Source organism: Pipra filicauda, unplaced genomic scaffold, assembly GCF_003945595.2.
Source record: "Pipra filicauda isolate LSUMZ 115617 unplaced genomic scaffold, ASM394559v2 scaffold95_size2449627_pilon, whole genome shotgun sequence".
Lineage (NCBI taxonomy): Eukaryota > Metazoa > Chordata > Aves > Passeriformes > Pipridae > Pipra > Pipra filicauda.
The window spans coordinates 1709512-1723606 of record NW_024105153.1 but is presented as its reverse complement, the minus strand read 5'-3'; the positions used below and the strand labels follow the sequence as shown (position 1 = coordinate 1723606).

The window sequence follows — 14095 nt, the reverse complement described above, 5'->3', positions numbered from 1 at the left end:
AAAAGTCTTTAAAAAACAATTGTCTTTGAATGTTTTTACATATCTTTAAGATCTATTTGCCTCTCTAGGCTTAAGTGCCTGCGTTTTACACTGTTTTTATGGAAAGGTGAACCCGACCCTCGGGAATTTGGCGAGTCCCTGCGCTCGGCAGGCGTTGCCCGGCCCGAGGGACACGCAGCCGCCATTAGCAGCGCGGCGCCGCGGCTGAAGACTACATGTCCCGGCGGCCCCCGCGCCCGCCGCTCGCGGAGAGAAGATGGCGGCCGCCACGGAGCGCGTGGCGGGAGCGGCGCCGGCGGGTTACACGGGTGAGGGGCTCGGGGCAGCGGCGGGCCCCGGGAGCGGGGCTGTCAGGGTACATGGGTGAGGGGGCTTGGGGCAGCGGGGGGCACCGGGAGCGGGGCCGGCGGGACACACGCGTGAGGGAGCTCGGGGCAGCGGCGGGCACCGGGAGTGGGGCGTCAGGGTACATGGATGAGGGTGCTTGGGGCAACGGGGGGCACCGGGAGCGGGCCGGCGGGGTACACGGATGAGGGGCCACCGGAGCGGGGCCGCGGCGACAGCGGCGTCTGTAACCGGTGCGTCCCTCGCAGCTCTGGCGGTGAAGTTCGGGGAACGGCAGCGTTCGCCCCATTGCTTGTTGGTGAAGGAGCACCAGGTGCGGGAAGGGGCCGACACGGCGCACCCGCCTCGCCGCACGCTCTTCGTCCTCAACGTGCCCCCGTACTGCGGCCCGGTGAGTGGGGCTGGGGGTCGCACCGAGCGAGGGGGCGGCTGGAGGCCGAGGGCCTCGCCGCAGGAGCCGGCGCGTCTCGAGAGTAGCTGCGGGCACAGGAGGCGGCGTGAGGCGGGGTATCTGCGGGCAGAGCCGCCCGAAGTGTGCTGCAGTCTGTGCGTGAGAGGGCGGGGAGGGGCATCGCTCCTGCTTTGCTGTACCGCGTGTTTTCTCTTACTCTCCGTGTCAAGGATTCTCTGTCTAGGCTGTTCTCCCGCTGCGGGCATGTGCAGTCTGTGGACATCTGTGACAAGCCAGGGCCAGGAGAGAAAAAAGAAAAGCCGACGTCCAAATTCTTCAACCGCAAAACTATAACGGTAAAGCTCGGGGGGCAGAGGAATACTGGTGCTTTAAGGGGAAAAGATGGCAAGCACTGAATGGTTCTCTTTGGAACATGAGATAAAGGCAGCCATTTCAGGGCATCGGGTGACATGATTACATATTTAAGTTTATGTTATTTTTTTTTCCTATCCCACTGCAATTTGTGGTTTGATTTTTATTTTACTGTTTAATGTTATTTATACTGCAACTCCATGCAGTCTCCCCAATGTATCTGACTGATCTGGGTGTCTTTTTCTTTTAGGGATTTCAAGTAGCATATGTGGTGTTCAGGAAACCAGCGGGTGTCCAGGCAGCCAAGGCTCTGTCACAGGAAGGTCCCTTGCTAATATCAACAGAGACCCACCCTGTGAAAACCGGCATTAGCAGTACGTCAGCCCTAGCTATCTTTCTACTAGCTAATATTAGGAAAAAACTATACTCATTACTTGCTGAATCCTACCCTGCATGTCCCATTTTGTACTAAGCTGGGAGATGTTCAGTGTTTTGTTGTCCTGCTTCTGTTATTGTACACAGGGTACAAATCTTATTGTACTGGGTGTTGTAGTCTAGTCCAGTGACCGTATGGGAGAATGGGGTCGCTTGGAAGAGGGGGTTTTCCCGACATCTTTTCAGTATCATATAGATTCAGAGATACTGTCTGCATCTTGCCCTCAAAATGGAATCCAGACTCACTAACAGGCACCAGGTGTTTGTCAAGATGACAGCACTTCAGATACAACCCCTTGACAGGAACCCAGCCCTGAGTGTTGTACTCCTTGGGGTAGGGCTAGTTCACTTCTGCCAGGGAAAGTTGCAAGCTCTGCTCATTGCTTGTTGGCTGTGCCCTCGGCCACAAGTCGGTTGATCTGTGGCAGTGGGGAAGCTGAACAGAAATGGGAACAGAGTCCTTACCCTGTAGCAGTTCACTCTAGAGCTGCCCAAAGGCATCTCACTGGGGCCTGCTTCTAACAGTGGCTACTGCTGACTTGTGCCCTCTCTGTCCCAGAGTGGATTGCCAGCTATGAGGCTTCTGTCGTGGATCCGAAGGAGCTTAAGGCTGAGGTGGATGCCTACATGCAAGACTATGACAAAAAGATGGCAGAGGTGAGGCCAGGCTGGGGAGGGAACCCAGCTAAGTGGTGTGTTTGGGGGAGAGGAAAGGAAGAGAGATTTCTCAGTGCCCCAGTCACAGTGGAAAAGGCAGAGGGTCCCAGTGTTTGGCAGAGGTCTTTTACTCTCAGTACCTGGTGGGCAGTCAGGCCCTGGTTTGGTTTGCAACACCTGACTCTTCCACTCAGGCCTTACAACAGGTATCCACAAATAAAGTCCTGGCTGGCATGCAGTGTTGTGACTGCAAGTTGAATACCTACGCCCCTGGTGCCACACCTTCCTTTAAATCTTGTGTGGAAGCAGGAGCTCTAGCTTTGCATGTGTTTAAGCTAGGGCTGAGGGACCTGTGCATCAGGCTGGCTGGCAGCCCATCTGCATGCACTGAGCTGTCTTACCCTCCTGTCTTTACAGGAAGAAGCCAAAGCGGCCAAGGAGGAGGGTGTTCCAGATGAGGAGGGCTGGGTGAAGGTAACGCGAAAGGGCCGGAAGCCTGGCCTGCCCCGGACAGAGGCTGCCAATCTGCGGGTGCTGGAGAAGGAGAAACAGAAAAGGGCCCGCAAAGAGCTGCTCAACTTCTATGCCTGGCAGCATCGCGAGACCAAGAGAGAGCGTGAGTGTCCAAGTCTCCTACCCCTGCCCATGTCTCTTGTCTCACACTGTGGCTCAAAGAACATCCGTCTTCCTTCCGCTGAAGGGGAGGCTACATCCAGCTGCTGCTGAACAGCTGGCTGGATGGGTGCGATTGGCCTCACTAACTCTTGAGAGGCCTCTTGCCACCACCTGTCCTAGAAAGGGCTGCTGGAATATTTTGTGGGAGAGTGTGCAGGTCGTGGTATTCCAAGATGTTTATTTAGTCTGCACGAAGGCAGTGATTGAAGGGAGAAAATATCCAGTTTCCTCCCCAAGAGGGAGCTGCAACACTGCCAGAGGTGAAGGGCCAGAGCCCCGGTTTGGCACTCAGCCCAAGTGTAAAAGGACCCGCTCTGGGAAGTGTGTGTTTGCAGCTGTTGGGACTGAGCCCCTCCTGGTTTGTGGAAGTGAAGCTCCCAGGAGAGGGAGATCTACTGCTCCCGTGTGACCTGTTCTCTTTTTCCATGTTTTAGACATTGCCCAGTTGAGGAAGAAATTCGAGGAGGACAAGCAGAGGATTGCGTTGATGCGAGCCCAGCGCAAGTTTCGGCCGTACTAAGTTATGCTGAGCTGTTCCTCAGGTGCCTGTGCTGGAGAGGATGGGAGAAGATGCCTACTGACTCCATTTGCCAAAGGATTTCAAGGACTTGAGGCAGCTTTGGGTTGTCTCTGCCCTTGGATCTGAAACGGGAGATCCCAGCAACTGCTGCTGGAGAGGAGTTCTCTTTACTTGCACCAGTATCCTCCTGCTCTCCTGGCTGTTATTTGGCCCTGTGGCACCACTTCCCAGGGTGCTCAGGTCAGGGGGGCTGAGGCACATTCTGTGACAACCTGTATCTCCCTGCCACCTCAGGCTCTCCTAAAGCTTGGTGAGAACTGGGATTGACCTAGCACAGCCTCTGCAGGGGCAGAGAATGGCTGAAGAACTGTAAATAAACTGCTGCTACGTTCTCAAAGCATGGGAATGCTTCTCTCTCACCCTAGTCTGCTGTGGGGAACGACTTCTTGTGTGCTGGGCTGGCAGTAAAACTCATGGCTTGTAAGCTGGTGCTCCTTTGCACATTTTATCTGGGGATAAGGAGAGGAGGGAAGTGACTTTGGGAAAAGCCCAGCTGGAGAGATCCTTGTGACCTGTTGTCACAAGGAAAGATCAGTGGTTTGGTAAGTGCCCTACCAGTTCCCTCTCAGCCAGGTGTTGAGTTGCCCAGTCATCCAGCTGTGCGTGGAGCTCTGCAGCCCTATCTTGGCCATGGGAAATGTCTGTTGTCTGGCACTGTTGCAAGAACAAGTGCCACTTCAAGCAGCCTGGCCTTGGAATGAGAAACCAGACTCTCTAAGGCCTGTATCCACTTAACTTGTCACCAGCCCACAGAAGGCAGGGAAAGGTGGCAGCAGGCACATCTAGGTGTGGATCAGTGCTTTTGTACTGCACATATAACATCTGTGCAGCTTTGGACTTAGTGATAGGTCACCCCAGCACACTCTGTGATCAAAGTAACCTGCCCAGCCCCAGGCTTTAACACATTTATTTTACTGCCTGCAGCCTCAATGCAGGTGTGACCGTGAATGTAAGGTGGAAGTGCTGGTAAATTCCACAGAGCTGATTTAAAATGGATTTACCTTTTCCTGGAAAGCCCACTGCAAATACAGTTTGCATTGCTTGTGTTGCTGCTTTAGTTGGCTTTTTGCATTAATTTAGCTGGGAGGCAGATCCTTAATATGCCTTATCTAAGGTGGACTGTATGTAAAAATTGCTGCCTCCTAAGATATGTTTTAGCTGCTTGGGTGAGCATCCCAAAAGAGAAGGGAGGTTTGCTCTCCTATTGAATCAAGAAGACGGACTTAACATTAGGAGATTAATCTTTATTTAGGACAGAAATCATCTCTGCCAACTTTTCCATTAGTGACAGAAGATTAGTGACATTCATTAAAATGGGCTTCTGTGCCCAGGTGAGCTCTTATTTAAGCTGACTTCTAAAAAAACACCAGCTCTCCGAGTAGAACAAAGACACTGAGGCCCTCTGAGCTCAGGCCCCTATGGAAGTAAGTGGAGAAGCAGGAAACTTCACTTGTTTTTCATCAGGTTTAATCCTGGGAGCAGCCTGGCCACACCATCCTCAGGGAGGAGGCAAGATGAGCCACCTCTCTTGCAGTGTCAAAGCTGGCGCTGCTGCTGTCACAGAGGATGCCTCTGCCTGTATTCCTGCACTCTTTCAGGGTGCAAGTTTGGAACAAGCCAAGGGGAAGGCCACTTTGGGCCGCCATCCCTGTACTCAGAGAGCTGGAAATAGAGTAGGGATTCCTCTTCCCTTTGACAACTGAGATATTTTGCTCAGCTCTCCTTCAGAGAACCCCTGGCAGACATGCTTCCACTCTGCAGTGAGCTAAGCGCGGGAAAGAGTATCATGATGGGAGGAGTTGGATGTGAGGTAGGAATGGTGACAATTCTGCCGGAGCCTGCTTTTTAGCTCCCAGTTCTCCTGGACTGCTGCAGCCACTGGGGTTTCTTAGAGTCTAGCTCTAGTGTTCTGAACTGTCAGGAAGTTGCTGATGATCCCAGACACCACCTCAGGCTCGTTCAGGTGCACAAAATGACTCCCAGGCACCTCGACTAGCTGGATGTGCTGGACAGAAGGGACACAAGAAGATGTAGACTGGGAAAGTGGTCCCTCAGGCAAACACTGCTTGCTGTGACACTCAGGGGAAGGGGCAGGGGCAAGGGAGGCAGGACAGGAATGGGAGGACCAGGGAAGATCTAGGTCCAGAGGGCAGTACTAACTTGGGACTTCGGCAGGAGGGGTAAGAAGCGTGAGGGCTGTGCCCTTCAGGACAAGTCACCTACTGGGGGGTGTCCACCAAGGTGAGCTGCTTCCCAGCTGCTGCTCCCAGGTCAGTGGCACCTAGAGTAGAGATGTAAGGATGGTGTTTGCTCTCACCTCTTTGAGGGTAGACTCAAATGCCTCCCGCATGGCTTTCACAAAGTGATTTCTGCTGTGTAACTTGTGTGGTACCAAAAGTCCATCTTGTGATCTGAAAAGCAACAGCAAGGCTCAGTACAGCAGTGTGCCCCCATTTGACTTTGCTGAGGCCCTGGGCAGAAGCTGTGTCCCCAAGACAGTGGCGGGGGGTGTGTGTGTGACAGACCCAACTGTTCTTTCCAGGCTGCTTGTAAGCAGCCAGGTGACAGTGTCATACGTGGTAGTCAGAGCACAGCTTGGCTAAGCAGTTATTTTCTATCACACTATCTGTGTAAAACCTTGGGTGACTGCCTAGTCGTATCAGAGTGGAGACTAGTTAAATATTGTCCTCCCAGGGCTGTCTCTGTAACTGATCTGAGAACATCATTCCCTGCCCCTGTTCTGTCTTCCTCCCTTAATTCTTTCCTTCCTTACAGTTTCCACCTCTCTCCACTGTCCTTTTTGCCCCTCCATACTGCTGATTTAAACAGGGTGTGCCGTGCTTGGAGGGGGAGGTATGAAGGCAGTTTCCCAGGAGAAGCCAGCATTAGACCTCCTGCAGAGCAAAGATCATGCTGTCTCCTACTGTGCTGCAGGTGATGGGACAAGGTGACATCCCAGGCTCAAAGGCATGTACTCTCCGTGGCTTTGAGGACTTGGCCTTACCATGATGTTACATTTCTGGACAAGAAGGAATATCCTTAAGCTCTTATGATACTATAACAGGTCAGGGAAGCCAAAACTGCACCTCATTTCTCAACTGCTACCACTTCCTCTCGTTTTCTAGACAATCTTTTAATAGCACCACACAGGCCAAGGTAGCCAGAGCCTGCACACCTTGCCCTCCAAGGAGATGGGGAAAATGCAGAGGAGGACTCACAGAACAAGCTCTGCCCAGGGACAGTTTAACAGCTTGTAGGGCTCTGCGCAAGCCACTGGCCATGTCCCCAGGGCTTCTTGCCCTGGGCACCACAGGGGAGAGCTTGAAGGAGCTTGGTCAGTCCAGGGGCTCCAGGACCAGCTGGAGGAGGCTGCTGTAGTTTCACCTGTTTGCTCAGGCAAGAGGTTCTGGGGTCTGGAGAAGGGGGCAGGCTGGGTTGCTGTCCCTGAGGTAGAGTCAGCTCAGGAGGACAGTAAGTTGGAGTGATGCTGTGGAGGGTCACATATTTGCCAGGATGGCCCCCTGCTGTAGGGTCAATGGGATCGTGAAGCCAGGAGCGTGGGGAAGATGGGACAGGACTAGCATTTCCTCCCAGCTTTGCACCAGGGAGACCCAGCCTGAAAGCAGAGTGCCAGGCTGGGAGGATGTTCCAGTTTCTCCTGCCTGTTCCAGGAGCCTGCCTAACACAGGGCAGTGGTGGGAAACTGGAAAATACTTCTCATGTGAGGTTGTACTGTTGTGCTAACTGGCCAAAGATCTGGGTGACTGCGGTAGAGGGACGGGTAGTGGAGGACTCCTTCCTAGCCTTCATTTCTTCCACCAAGGGAGGCAGCAAGAGCTGGTTTGGCTTATGCCTCACTCACACAATGATGAGAACACGGTCCTGGATCTTCTGCAGGAGCTTCACGCACTGATCCACTGTGAGGGACTCTCGACTCTGCTGCAGGTGCAAAGAGAGGGAAAGTGGCAGAGGTCAGGGACAGCAGCTGAGGGCAGAGGGTATCCCCTAAGCCCTCCTGCTCTAGAGGCTCTGAAGGTAGAAGTAACAGTGGCCCCAAAGCTTCCATGCTGGGACATGATAAGTGTCCAGAGCTGTGCACAGGAGTAGTTGGCTCTGCAAAGGCTCCTTCTGTCCAGCTGCATTCCAGGGCTGCCAACAACACTGCCTGCTGGGATGCAGCACATACGGGAATGATCTCATAGCAGAGAAAAGCTTTAAAAATCCTTTTACTAAAAAGGAGACAGTACACTACCCTGGCTTCCATATCTGGCAGTAGCACAGGTAGAGGAGGCCCTGTTTGCTCAAAAGTGGCACAAAACTATCAAAATATCAAATGTAAAGACTTTGCTCAACTCTTTTCCCCTTCTTATATGGGTCACCTGACAAAGAAGCTGACAGAAAGCATCCATCCATCTGCTGCCTGAAGAGTCATAACAGCAGGAAAATGTGGCCAGAGGCCCTGGGGCAGAAGAACTTCTAAAAAAAAAAAATCAGTAACATTTTCCAGTGACTCTGTAAGTTGAGTCAATGATCAAGTGCAGGCTCTTTTAACAGCAGCATTTAAAGGAGACGTGGGAATTAGGGAAGCAGAAAGTAAATGGCTGGGTGAAGGCAGAGCCTGGGCTCACTGAGCAGGCCTCCACTATCTCTGAGTTTTCTGTAAGCTCAGGGCTCAGAAGTAAGAAGAGCAATGCTCACCATACGGGCTCTCATGTCTCTGTTATATACCAGCCCTGGAAAGAAAAACAACAGAAGGTTTTCATGTCTCACAGGAGCAAGAGTTGTTCTGGTTTTCCTTGCTTGTGGGGTCTGTCCAAGACTTTTTGAGATAGGGAAACAGTGTTAATTCAGATTTCTCCTTTTTTTTGATTTATTCTCTTTAGCTGTTCCAGGACTCGAGCACCAATCCCAGTTGCTGGGAATGGAGAGCTCTGCCTCCAGCCTTAATTGATCCCATTCAGGCTGTGTAAAATTGTAGCTAGGGCATCCTGTACTCTGCAGAAGACAATGGCTACTGGCACCAGTCCCTTCCCACACCCAACGCTGGCCCAGCACCACGCAGCCCCTTACCAGCGGGTGTCTCAGTTGCTCCTCGCTGCAGCAGGATTGCTCCACCCTCTGCTGTCAGATGGCTGTTCGCTTCTAAGAGCCTGGGGGAGACACGGCAGAGAGATAGTGCTGCTGGAAAAGGGAGGAAGCAAAACAAAAATGACATGACAAGGTGACAGCAAGCTCTCAGGCTGCTTCAGAAAGGAGCAGGATGATGCAGCAGCTTCTGGCAGCAGAAGCAAAAGGTCTTCCTGAGATTCCACAGGAGGACTTGAAAGAGGAAGTGCAGGGACAGTTTCTCATTCTTTCAGCCATAACTGTCAAGGTGAGGGCAGGCAGCAAATGAAGAGGAAAGATGGGGCCTCACCTCTGCAATGCTGCTTCAGGGCTCCGTGCTTTGGGAGTTTGCTCCTTTGCCTCTAGACTCAGTAACCTGTCAATCACCCTCCGTTTAGATTTCAGCCATGCCTCAGTGTCCTGAAACACAGAGAGGGAGAGGAGTAACCCCTCTCTTCTGAATCATTTTACCCCCTATCAGCTGGTAGAAGAGGGAATTTCACCCTTCAACATCCCCCAGAACTGGTACCAGTTATGGATATCCTATTAAAAAATGCCCATTTCTGGAAAAAAGGGAACATCGATACTGCTGTAATGAACTTACTTACTTTTTACCCTTACAACCTTTTCTAACTCTTCCTACCTCACTTCTGAGTTGAGGACAACTGTCCAAAATTTGGTATCTCTGACCCAGGGCTTCTGTCCCACTTTGCCAACCAAAGCTCCAGCATCTGGTAGCAATGATGGCAAGTTGGGAATGTAGCTTTATGTCCTGCCAGGAACAGAAAAAGAAATCCACCAGTCTTGCACCTAGGTCACCCAACAAGCCACTGGCAAAAAGAAAACCTCAGCTGGCGGCTGCCTGGACAGAGGCTCCACTTCCCTTTGTACACGGGCACGGCACAGACAATTTTGGTGCTAAGGGACTGCATCATATGGAGCACTGCCAAGGGTCCTTCAAGGGCCACCCTAAGTAGGGACCTCAGTCCGTGCAACAAGGAGCAGATCAGTGCCTGCCAAAAGGAAGAGCCTGGGACTTGTGTGACCTGCCAGGAACTGGTCACATCAGTGCTTTCTCTGAACAAATGAAGCAAAGAAAAAAACCATCTATTTTTGTATTTAAAAAAAGCGAAGGGAAGGACACATGAAATCTAACCTCTGGAGCTAGCAGAAAGCCAAGACTTTCCAGCAGGATCAGCTTGTCCACCATCTCAGGATAAAGGAAGCAGAACTGAAGAGAGATGAAACAACAGGAGAAAGAAAAGCTGAGCACTGAGTGATGTCTTTATCCTGCTACATGGAAGAGAGGGTCTGGGAAGGGCCTCTCCTCCCAAGATCCAGGTCCCACACTGTCTGTCTCTTCATTCCTCTCCCATTTGTTGTTGCAGCTGCAGAAATCACAAACCCCATGAAGAAATGATGCTTTACTCACCATTCCTGCCACAGCTCCTCCTGTGAAGGAGAGAAGGGTGCTCAGTTATGCCTAGAACAGCCCCTAGTAACAGAAATTTCCCTTCCCCACAGCAGGAGCAGCCTGAGAAGTAAAAATGCACATTGTACCACAGGACAAAGCCAAAGTACAGGATAGAGCTCTCCCAGCAGGCAGGCTGCAGGCATAGAGCAGGGCTGTTGGCTTGCTGTATTCCCCATCCTGTGCCACCCCCACCTCCCTCTCAGGCAGCAAAGGCCAAGGAGGAGTTACTAGTTAAAAGGGTATGGTGTGCAGGTCCTGTGAGCTGTGGCCAGAGCAGCCTTGGGGAGCAAACCCCATATTGTGGCAAAACCAAATCATGTTCCAAGCACAAAGGGGTGGAGCCTGGAGTCCAGTTCCCCTCAGCAAGCTTTATAGCCCACCGAGATGGGAGCTCTGTTCCCAGGCTTTGTGGGGACCAGGAAGGAAGGCTGTGAATTCTCCTTCATAGACCACCTCTCTTTGCCCATCACTGTTCCTTCCTGGGGGTGGGGAAACGCCCACAGCAAGAGTTACCACTGTTTGTACTACAGGGTCTTGAAAGCAGAGGCATTTCAGACAAGGGCGCAGGTTTTTGAATCTTTTGAATTTTTTCCTTTTCAAGCAGGAACCTGGTACTTGACACAATATAATAAATATTCTAACCCAGCTCCTAGCAGCATGTCTTGTAAGTTAATTATCTACTCCTATTTCCATGAATCTCACAGCTTACAAGGACAAGAGCCACTTACCCATACTGTGACCCATCAGGGTGAACCGTCTCCACTGCAAGGCTAAGTGGCAACAGACAAAAACAGATAGTGCTGCATTAGAAACCAGAGTAGCAGCATCTTGCTGCTTCTCCAGCAACATGGGCCCCTTCTCCCAGGAGGGCTTTTGCACTGCTTAATTGCTTCTTAATCCATAAACTAGGTGGCTAAGTAGGCCGATTTTAAAGAAAAAATGCATTCACCACTTCATTTTGTTGGTAGTTAAGCCGTGCAGCTCTCAAGCTCTCTGTATGTCAAACAAACTCCAGCAAATTCCCGTTCACTGCCAGACATGAGACTGGCAAGAAGCAGAGGAGCCTAACCAGGCAGCATCTGCTGAAAGAGAGAGACCTTGACAGAGCATCCTGCTGCAGGGTGTTCTGCAAGACAACTGAGGACACAGAACCAGGTCTGCTGCTTTGAGGAAAGTACAATTATTCCATGTGAAAATTCTCTACACCATTTAGCACATCAGGCTCTTCAGTCCATTTTTAGGGCACTCTGAGAGGCTTATAGGAAAATACAGCTTTTTCAGTTCTCCCCATCTGAAATATACCTCACTGAAAGATGAGTTTTACCCTCTGGAACATCAGAGAACTTCTAGAGGTTCTTTGTGTACTGAATAAGGGATGCAAAACTGCATGTGCCACAACCTCCTGCAGGATCAGCATACAGACAGTTACATCAGGAGTTATTAGGAGCACAAGACACTTTGGCTTTCAGATTTCTTTGTATGATACTAAAGCAAGCAGCAAGCTGCCATCAGAGAGAACCAGAAGAGTCTCCAGCTTACACCTAGCACTGGTTAGAGGTCACTGGCTGCTTACAAAAAGTCAGTCTGGCAACACTATTTAGTTGCATCCACCACTTCGCCACTACTGCTCTTTTTAGTATAGAAACGCTGCCCAGGGCTTACTGTCTCTTTCTCTAGCAAAACAGTGAGAAAGCAGGACGCTTATTCAGTCACAAAGCACTGGCTAACATCAAACAGGATAAGTAGGGGGAATTGATTCTTTCCTAGCAGTAAATGCTGCCTGCTTGTTGTAAGGAGCAGGAGCAATATAGCTCCCTCTGCACGAGCATCCCCTGAAGGGTCCCTTCAAATACCCACCATCTGCCACACGGCGCACATCAGTCACATAATCCAGGAAATGGTAGGGGCAGCCGGCAGGTCGGTGGGATGAAAAACCATGGCCAGAAAAATCCATTGCCACATAATAGCAGCCTGAAAGGGAGAGAGTATAAGATGTGCAGCCCTGACACACAATAAGAGCCATCCTGATGAGCCAGACTTACCTCTGGGGAGCAATGGAATGAGCTTGTCAAAGGTGTTGGCATTGTCTAGCCAGCCATGCAAACACAGCACAGGATGTCCCTCCAAGGGTCCCCAGGCCTTGGCTGCCACGTGGCCCCAGGGTACAGGGAACTTCAACTCTGAGAACATGCCCAAAATAGGGTCACCGGAGAGCCACGTGCTTGGGAGTAGGTCCCAGGGGTCTTGTTAATGGTCCAAAGCTCTGAGAAGAATAAAACAAGTCTTTAGTAACTCACCAGCCTCCTGTGGTCTTAATTAGCAGCTTGCTGATTTATAGCTCCCCATTCAACATCCCAAGCTGCCATTCCTGACTGCCTGTTTGGGGAATCCTCCTCCCAGCACGTACTAGCAATGTTCCTAGGAAGAAATAAGCTTTCCCTATGCAGGAGGAGAAAGCCTCCTCTCTGTCTCTGCAGCAGCTGCAACCCGACCAGAAGGCACAGGAGATCTGGCAAGAGGGAACAATGCAGAATTCCCCCAGTTAGCTGCAGTCAGCCAGGCACCTGTCCTGGACCAGAAAGACGGTTTGGGGAATGCTGCCTCCAATAGTAGACTGTTACCACCTTGTTCACTTTTACCTTGGTGTTTCTCACTTGCACCACCAGTCGGCACCTTCGAGAGAGCAGATGGCTCCGTGCCCCACAGCTGCTACCTGCCCGTGAACCCCTCAGGGCCAGGGACTGTGCATGGAACACAGGTCCACAACCAGGCAAATCTGCTCAACCTCAAACTTGTCTCATTACTGCCGATCTGCCAGGTAATCATGGAGCTACACCTGACCTTTGCTCAACTCCCAGCTCCTGAGTGAACCCCCCAGCACTACCCAGCCTCTGGAGACCCTCCAATAGTGGTTTGAACACTTCTCCTTTACCCACAAGCCCTGGGCCCCCTTACAGACAACCTGACTATTCCCATCCCCAAGTGTCTCATGCCATATCCCCTATCTTGTGTCTCTACTCCCTTAAATAGCCCCCCGAGACTGCACTGCAATTAAATCACTCTACAGCAAGTCCTTCCTGAGCCCATATCTCTCTAACGCATGAGGACAGAGGGGTTAGGCTGAGAGGGGAGGCTGCTGTCGGGGCCCTGATGGTCCCAATCAGCCAAACCTGGGGCTCTCCATGACCCTGTTTAAGCTCAGCCCAGGACCAGCCTCAGCAGTGCTGCAGGAGTGCCAGCCTCCACCAACAGCACCCTCCCTCAGGAACCGTGACTATGCCTGCTGATCACGGGGCTGTGTCTGACTCCAGCTGCCCTCGCCGGGCCAGATCCTGACAACCAACCGCGGGCTGACTTCCCGGTGTGACCGCGGACCTGCCCCTTCCCGATGATCTGGGCTCCCGGCAGAGCCTGATCGCCCTCCTCGGGCAGCCCTGCCTGGGCCCGCGGGGCTCCGGCCCTGGGGTCCCCACGGGCCCGGGTTGGGGCCTCCCCAGGCGGGCAGGAGGCGTCGCTACACCCGGACCTTCGCCTCAGGGCGCCCTGGAGGGCGCGGTCCCGACCCCGGGGAAGGGCTGCCCCGGGACCGACACCTGCTCGGCGCCCAGACCGACCCCGCAACGCTGCGGCCGCCTCTGCCCCGCTCCCCGCGGCCCCCGGCCCCCTCCTACCGCTCCGTGAGGCTGAGCTGAGGCGGCGGCAAGAGGGCTCGGCCCGGCGGCAGAGCAGGGCGGGCCGGCCCGGCTGCACCGCCCCGCTCCCCTCCCCGCCTCCCCGCGGCAACCCGGCCTCTGCCCCCGCCTGTGTTTGGACCAGGCTCAGTGAGAGTAACCAGAAGTTAACAAGGTCTGTGGGGTCTGAAGCTGAAAACAACCTCCTGGGCACGATAGGGAGGAATCAAAATCAGGGAGGTACGGCTGCGTCTCTGACTACCTTCAGAAGACACATTACTGACAATAGAAACTGCCTGTACTGTGGTGACACAGTGTGAGATGTTTTAACTGTGACCCAGGACTTCATAATGACATCAAACAGGCTCAGTGCTTGACACCGACACTGA

General features: G+C 52.5%; 2 protein-coding genes across 5 annotated transcripts; one reads left to right on the top strand and one right to left on the bottom strand.

Annotated features, from left to right (window-relative positions):
• Window positions 1-201: 201 nt before the first annotated feature.
• RRP7A (ribosomal RNA processing 7 homolog A) lies at window positions 202-3879 on the top strand. Its single transcript, XM_027722618.2, has 7 exons — window positions 202-308; window positions 594-736; window positions 967-1092; window positions 1359-1482; window positions 2103-2200; window positions 2618-2816; window positions 3310-3879. The coding sequence occupies exons 1-7, from the start codon at window positions 257-259 to the stop codon at window positions 3393-3395; spliced, it is 828 nt and encodes a 275-aa protein (XP_027578419.1). The 5' UTR covers window positions 202-256; the 3' UTR covers window positions 3396-3879.
• Window positions 3880-4678: 799 nt separating this feature from the next.
• SERHL2 (serine hydrolase like 2) lies at window positions 4679-13745 on the bottom strand. Of its 4 annotated transcripts, none has more exons than XM_027722610.2 (12): window positions 13707-13745; window positions 12078-12298; window positions 11893-12006; window positions 10764-10805; window positions 9994-10013; window positions 9718-9792; window positions 8872-8981; window positions 8526-8605; window positions 8154-8188; window positions 7318-7394; window positions 5773-5866; window positions 4679-5460 (listed from the first exon to the last, which is right to left on the bottom strand). In XM_027722610.2, exons 2-12 carry the CDS (start codon window positions 12223-12225, stop codon window positions 5344-5346), a joined length of 912 nt encoding a protein of 303 aa, XP_027578411.1. In that variant the 5' UTR covers window positions 12226-12298; window positions 13707-13745; the 3' UTR covers window positions 4679-5343. The 4 variants fall into 4 exon arrangements, with proteins under 4 accessions (XP_027578411.1, XP_027578413.1, XP_039247331.1 ...); XM_027722612.2 differs by lacking the exon at window positions 13707-13745 and adding an exon at window positions 12675-13596; XM_039391397.1 differs by lacking the exon at window positions 13707-13745 and adding an exon at window positions 13411-13596.
• Window positions 13746-14095: the final 350 nt, after the last annotated feature.

Bases quoted from the DNA above. Each gene is read 5' to 3' on its own strand.
- RRP7A (XM_027722618.2), top strand. From the start codon at position 257: ATGGCGGCCGCCACGGAGCGCGTGGCGGGAGCGGCGCCGGCGGGTTAC. The intron at 1,093-1,358 runs GTAAAGCTCGGG...TTTTTCTTTTAG, and splicing joins TCAACCGCAAAACTATAACG to GGATTTCAAGTAGCATATGT. The intron at 2,817-3,309 runs GTGAGTGTCCAA...TCCATGTTTTAG, and splicing joins TCGCGAGACCAAGAGAGAGC to ACATTGCCCAGTTGAGGAAG.
- SERHL2 (XM_027722610.2), bottom strand. From the start codon at position 12,225: ATGTTCTCAGAGTTGAAGTTCCCTGTACCCTGGGGCCACGTGGCAGCC. The intron at 8,982-9,717 runs GTTAGATTTCAT...TCTGTGTTTCAG, and splicing joins GCTTTCTGCTAGCTCCAGAG to GACACTGAGGCATGGCTGAA. The intron at 5,461-5,772 runs GTGAGAGCAAAC...CCTTCTGTCCAG, and splicing joins TTGAGTCTACCCTCAAAGAG to CACATCCAGCTAGTCGAGGT.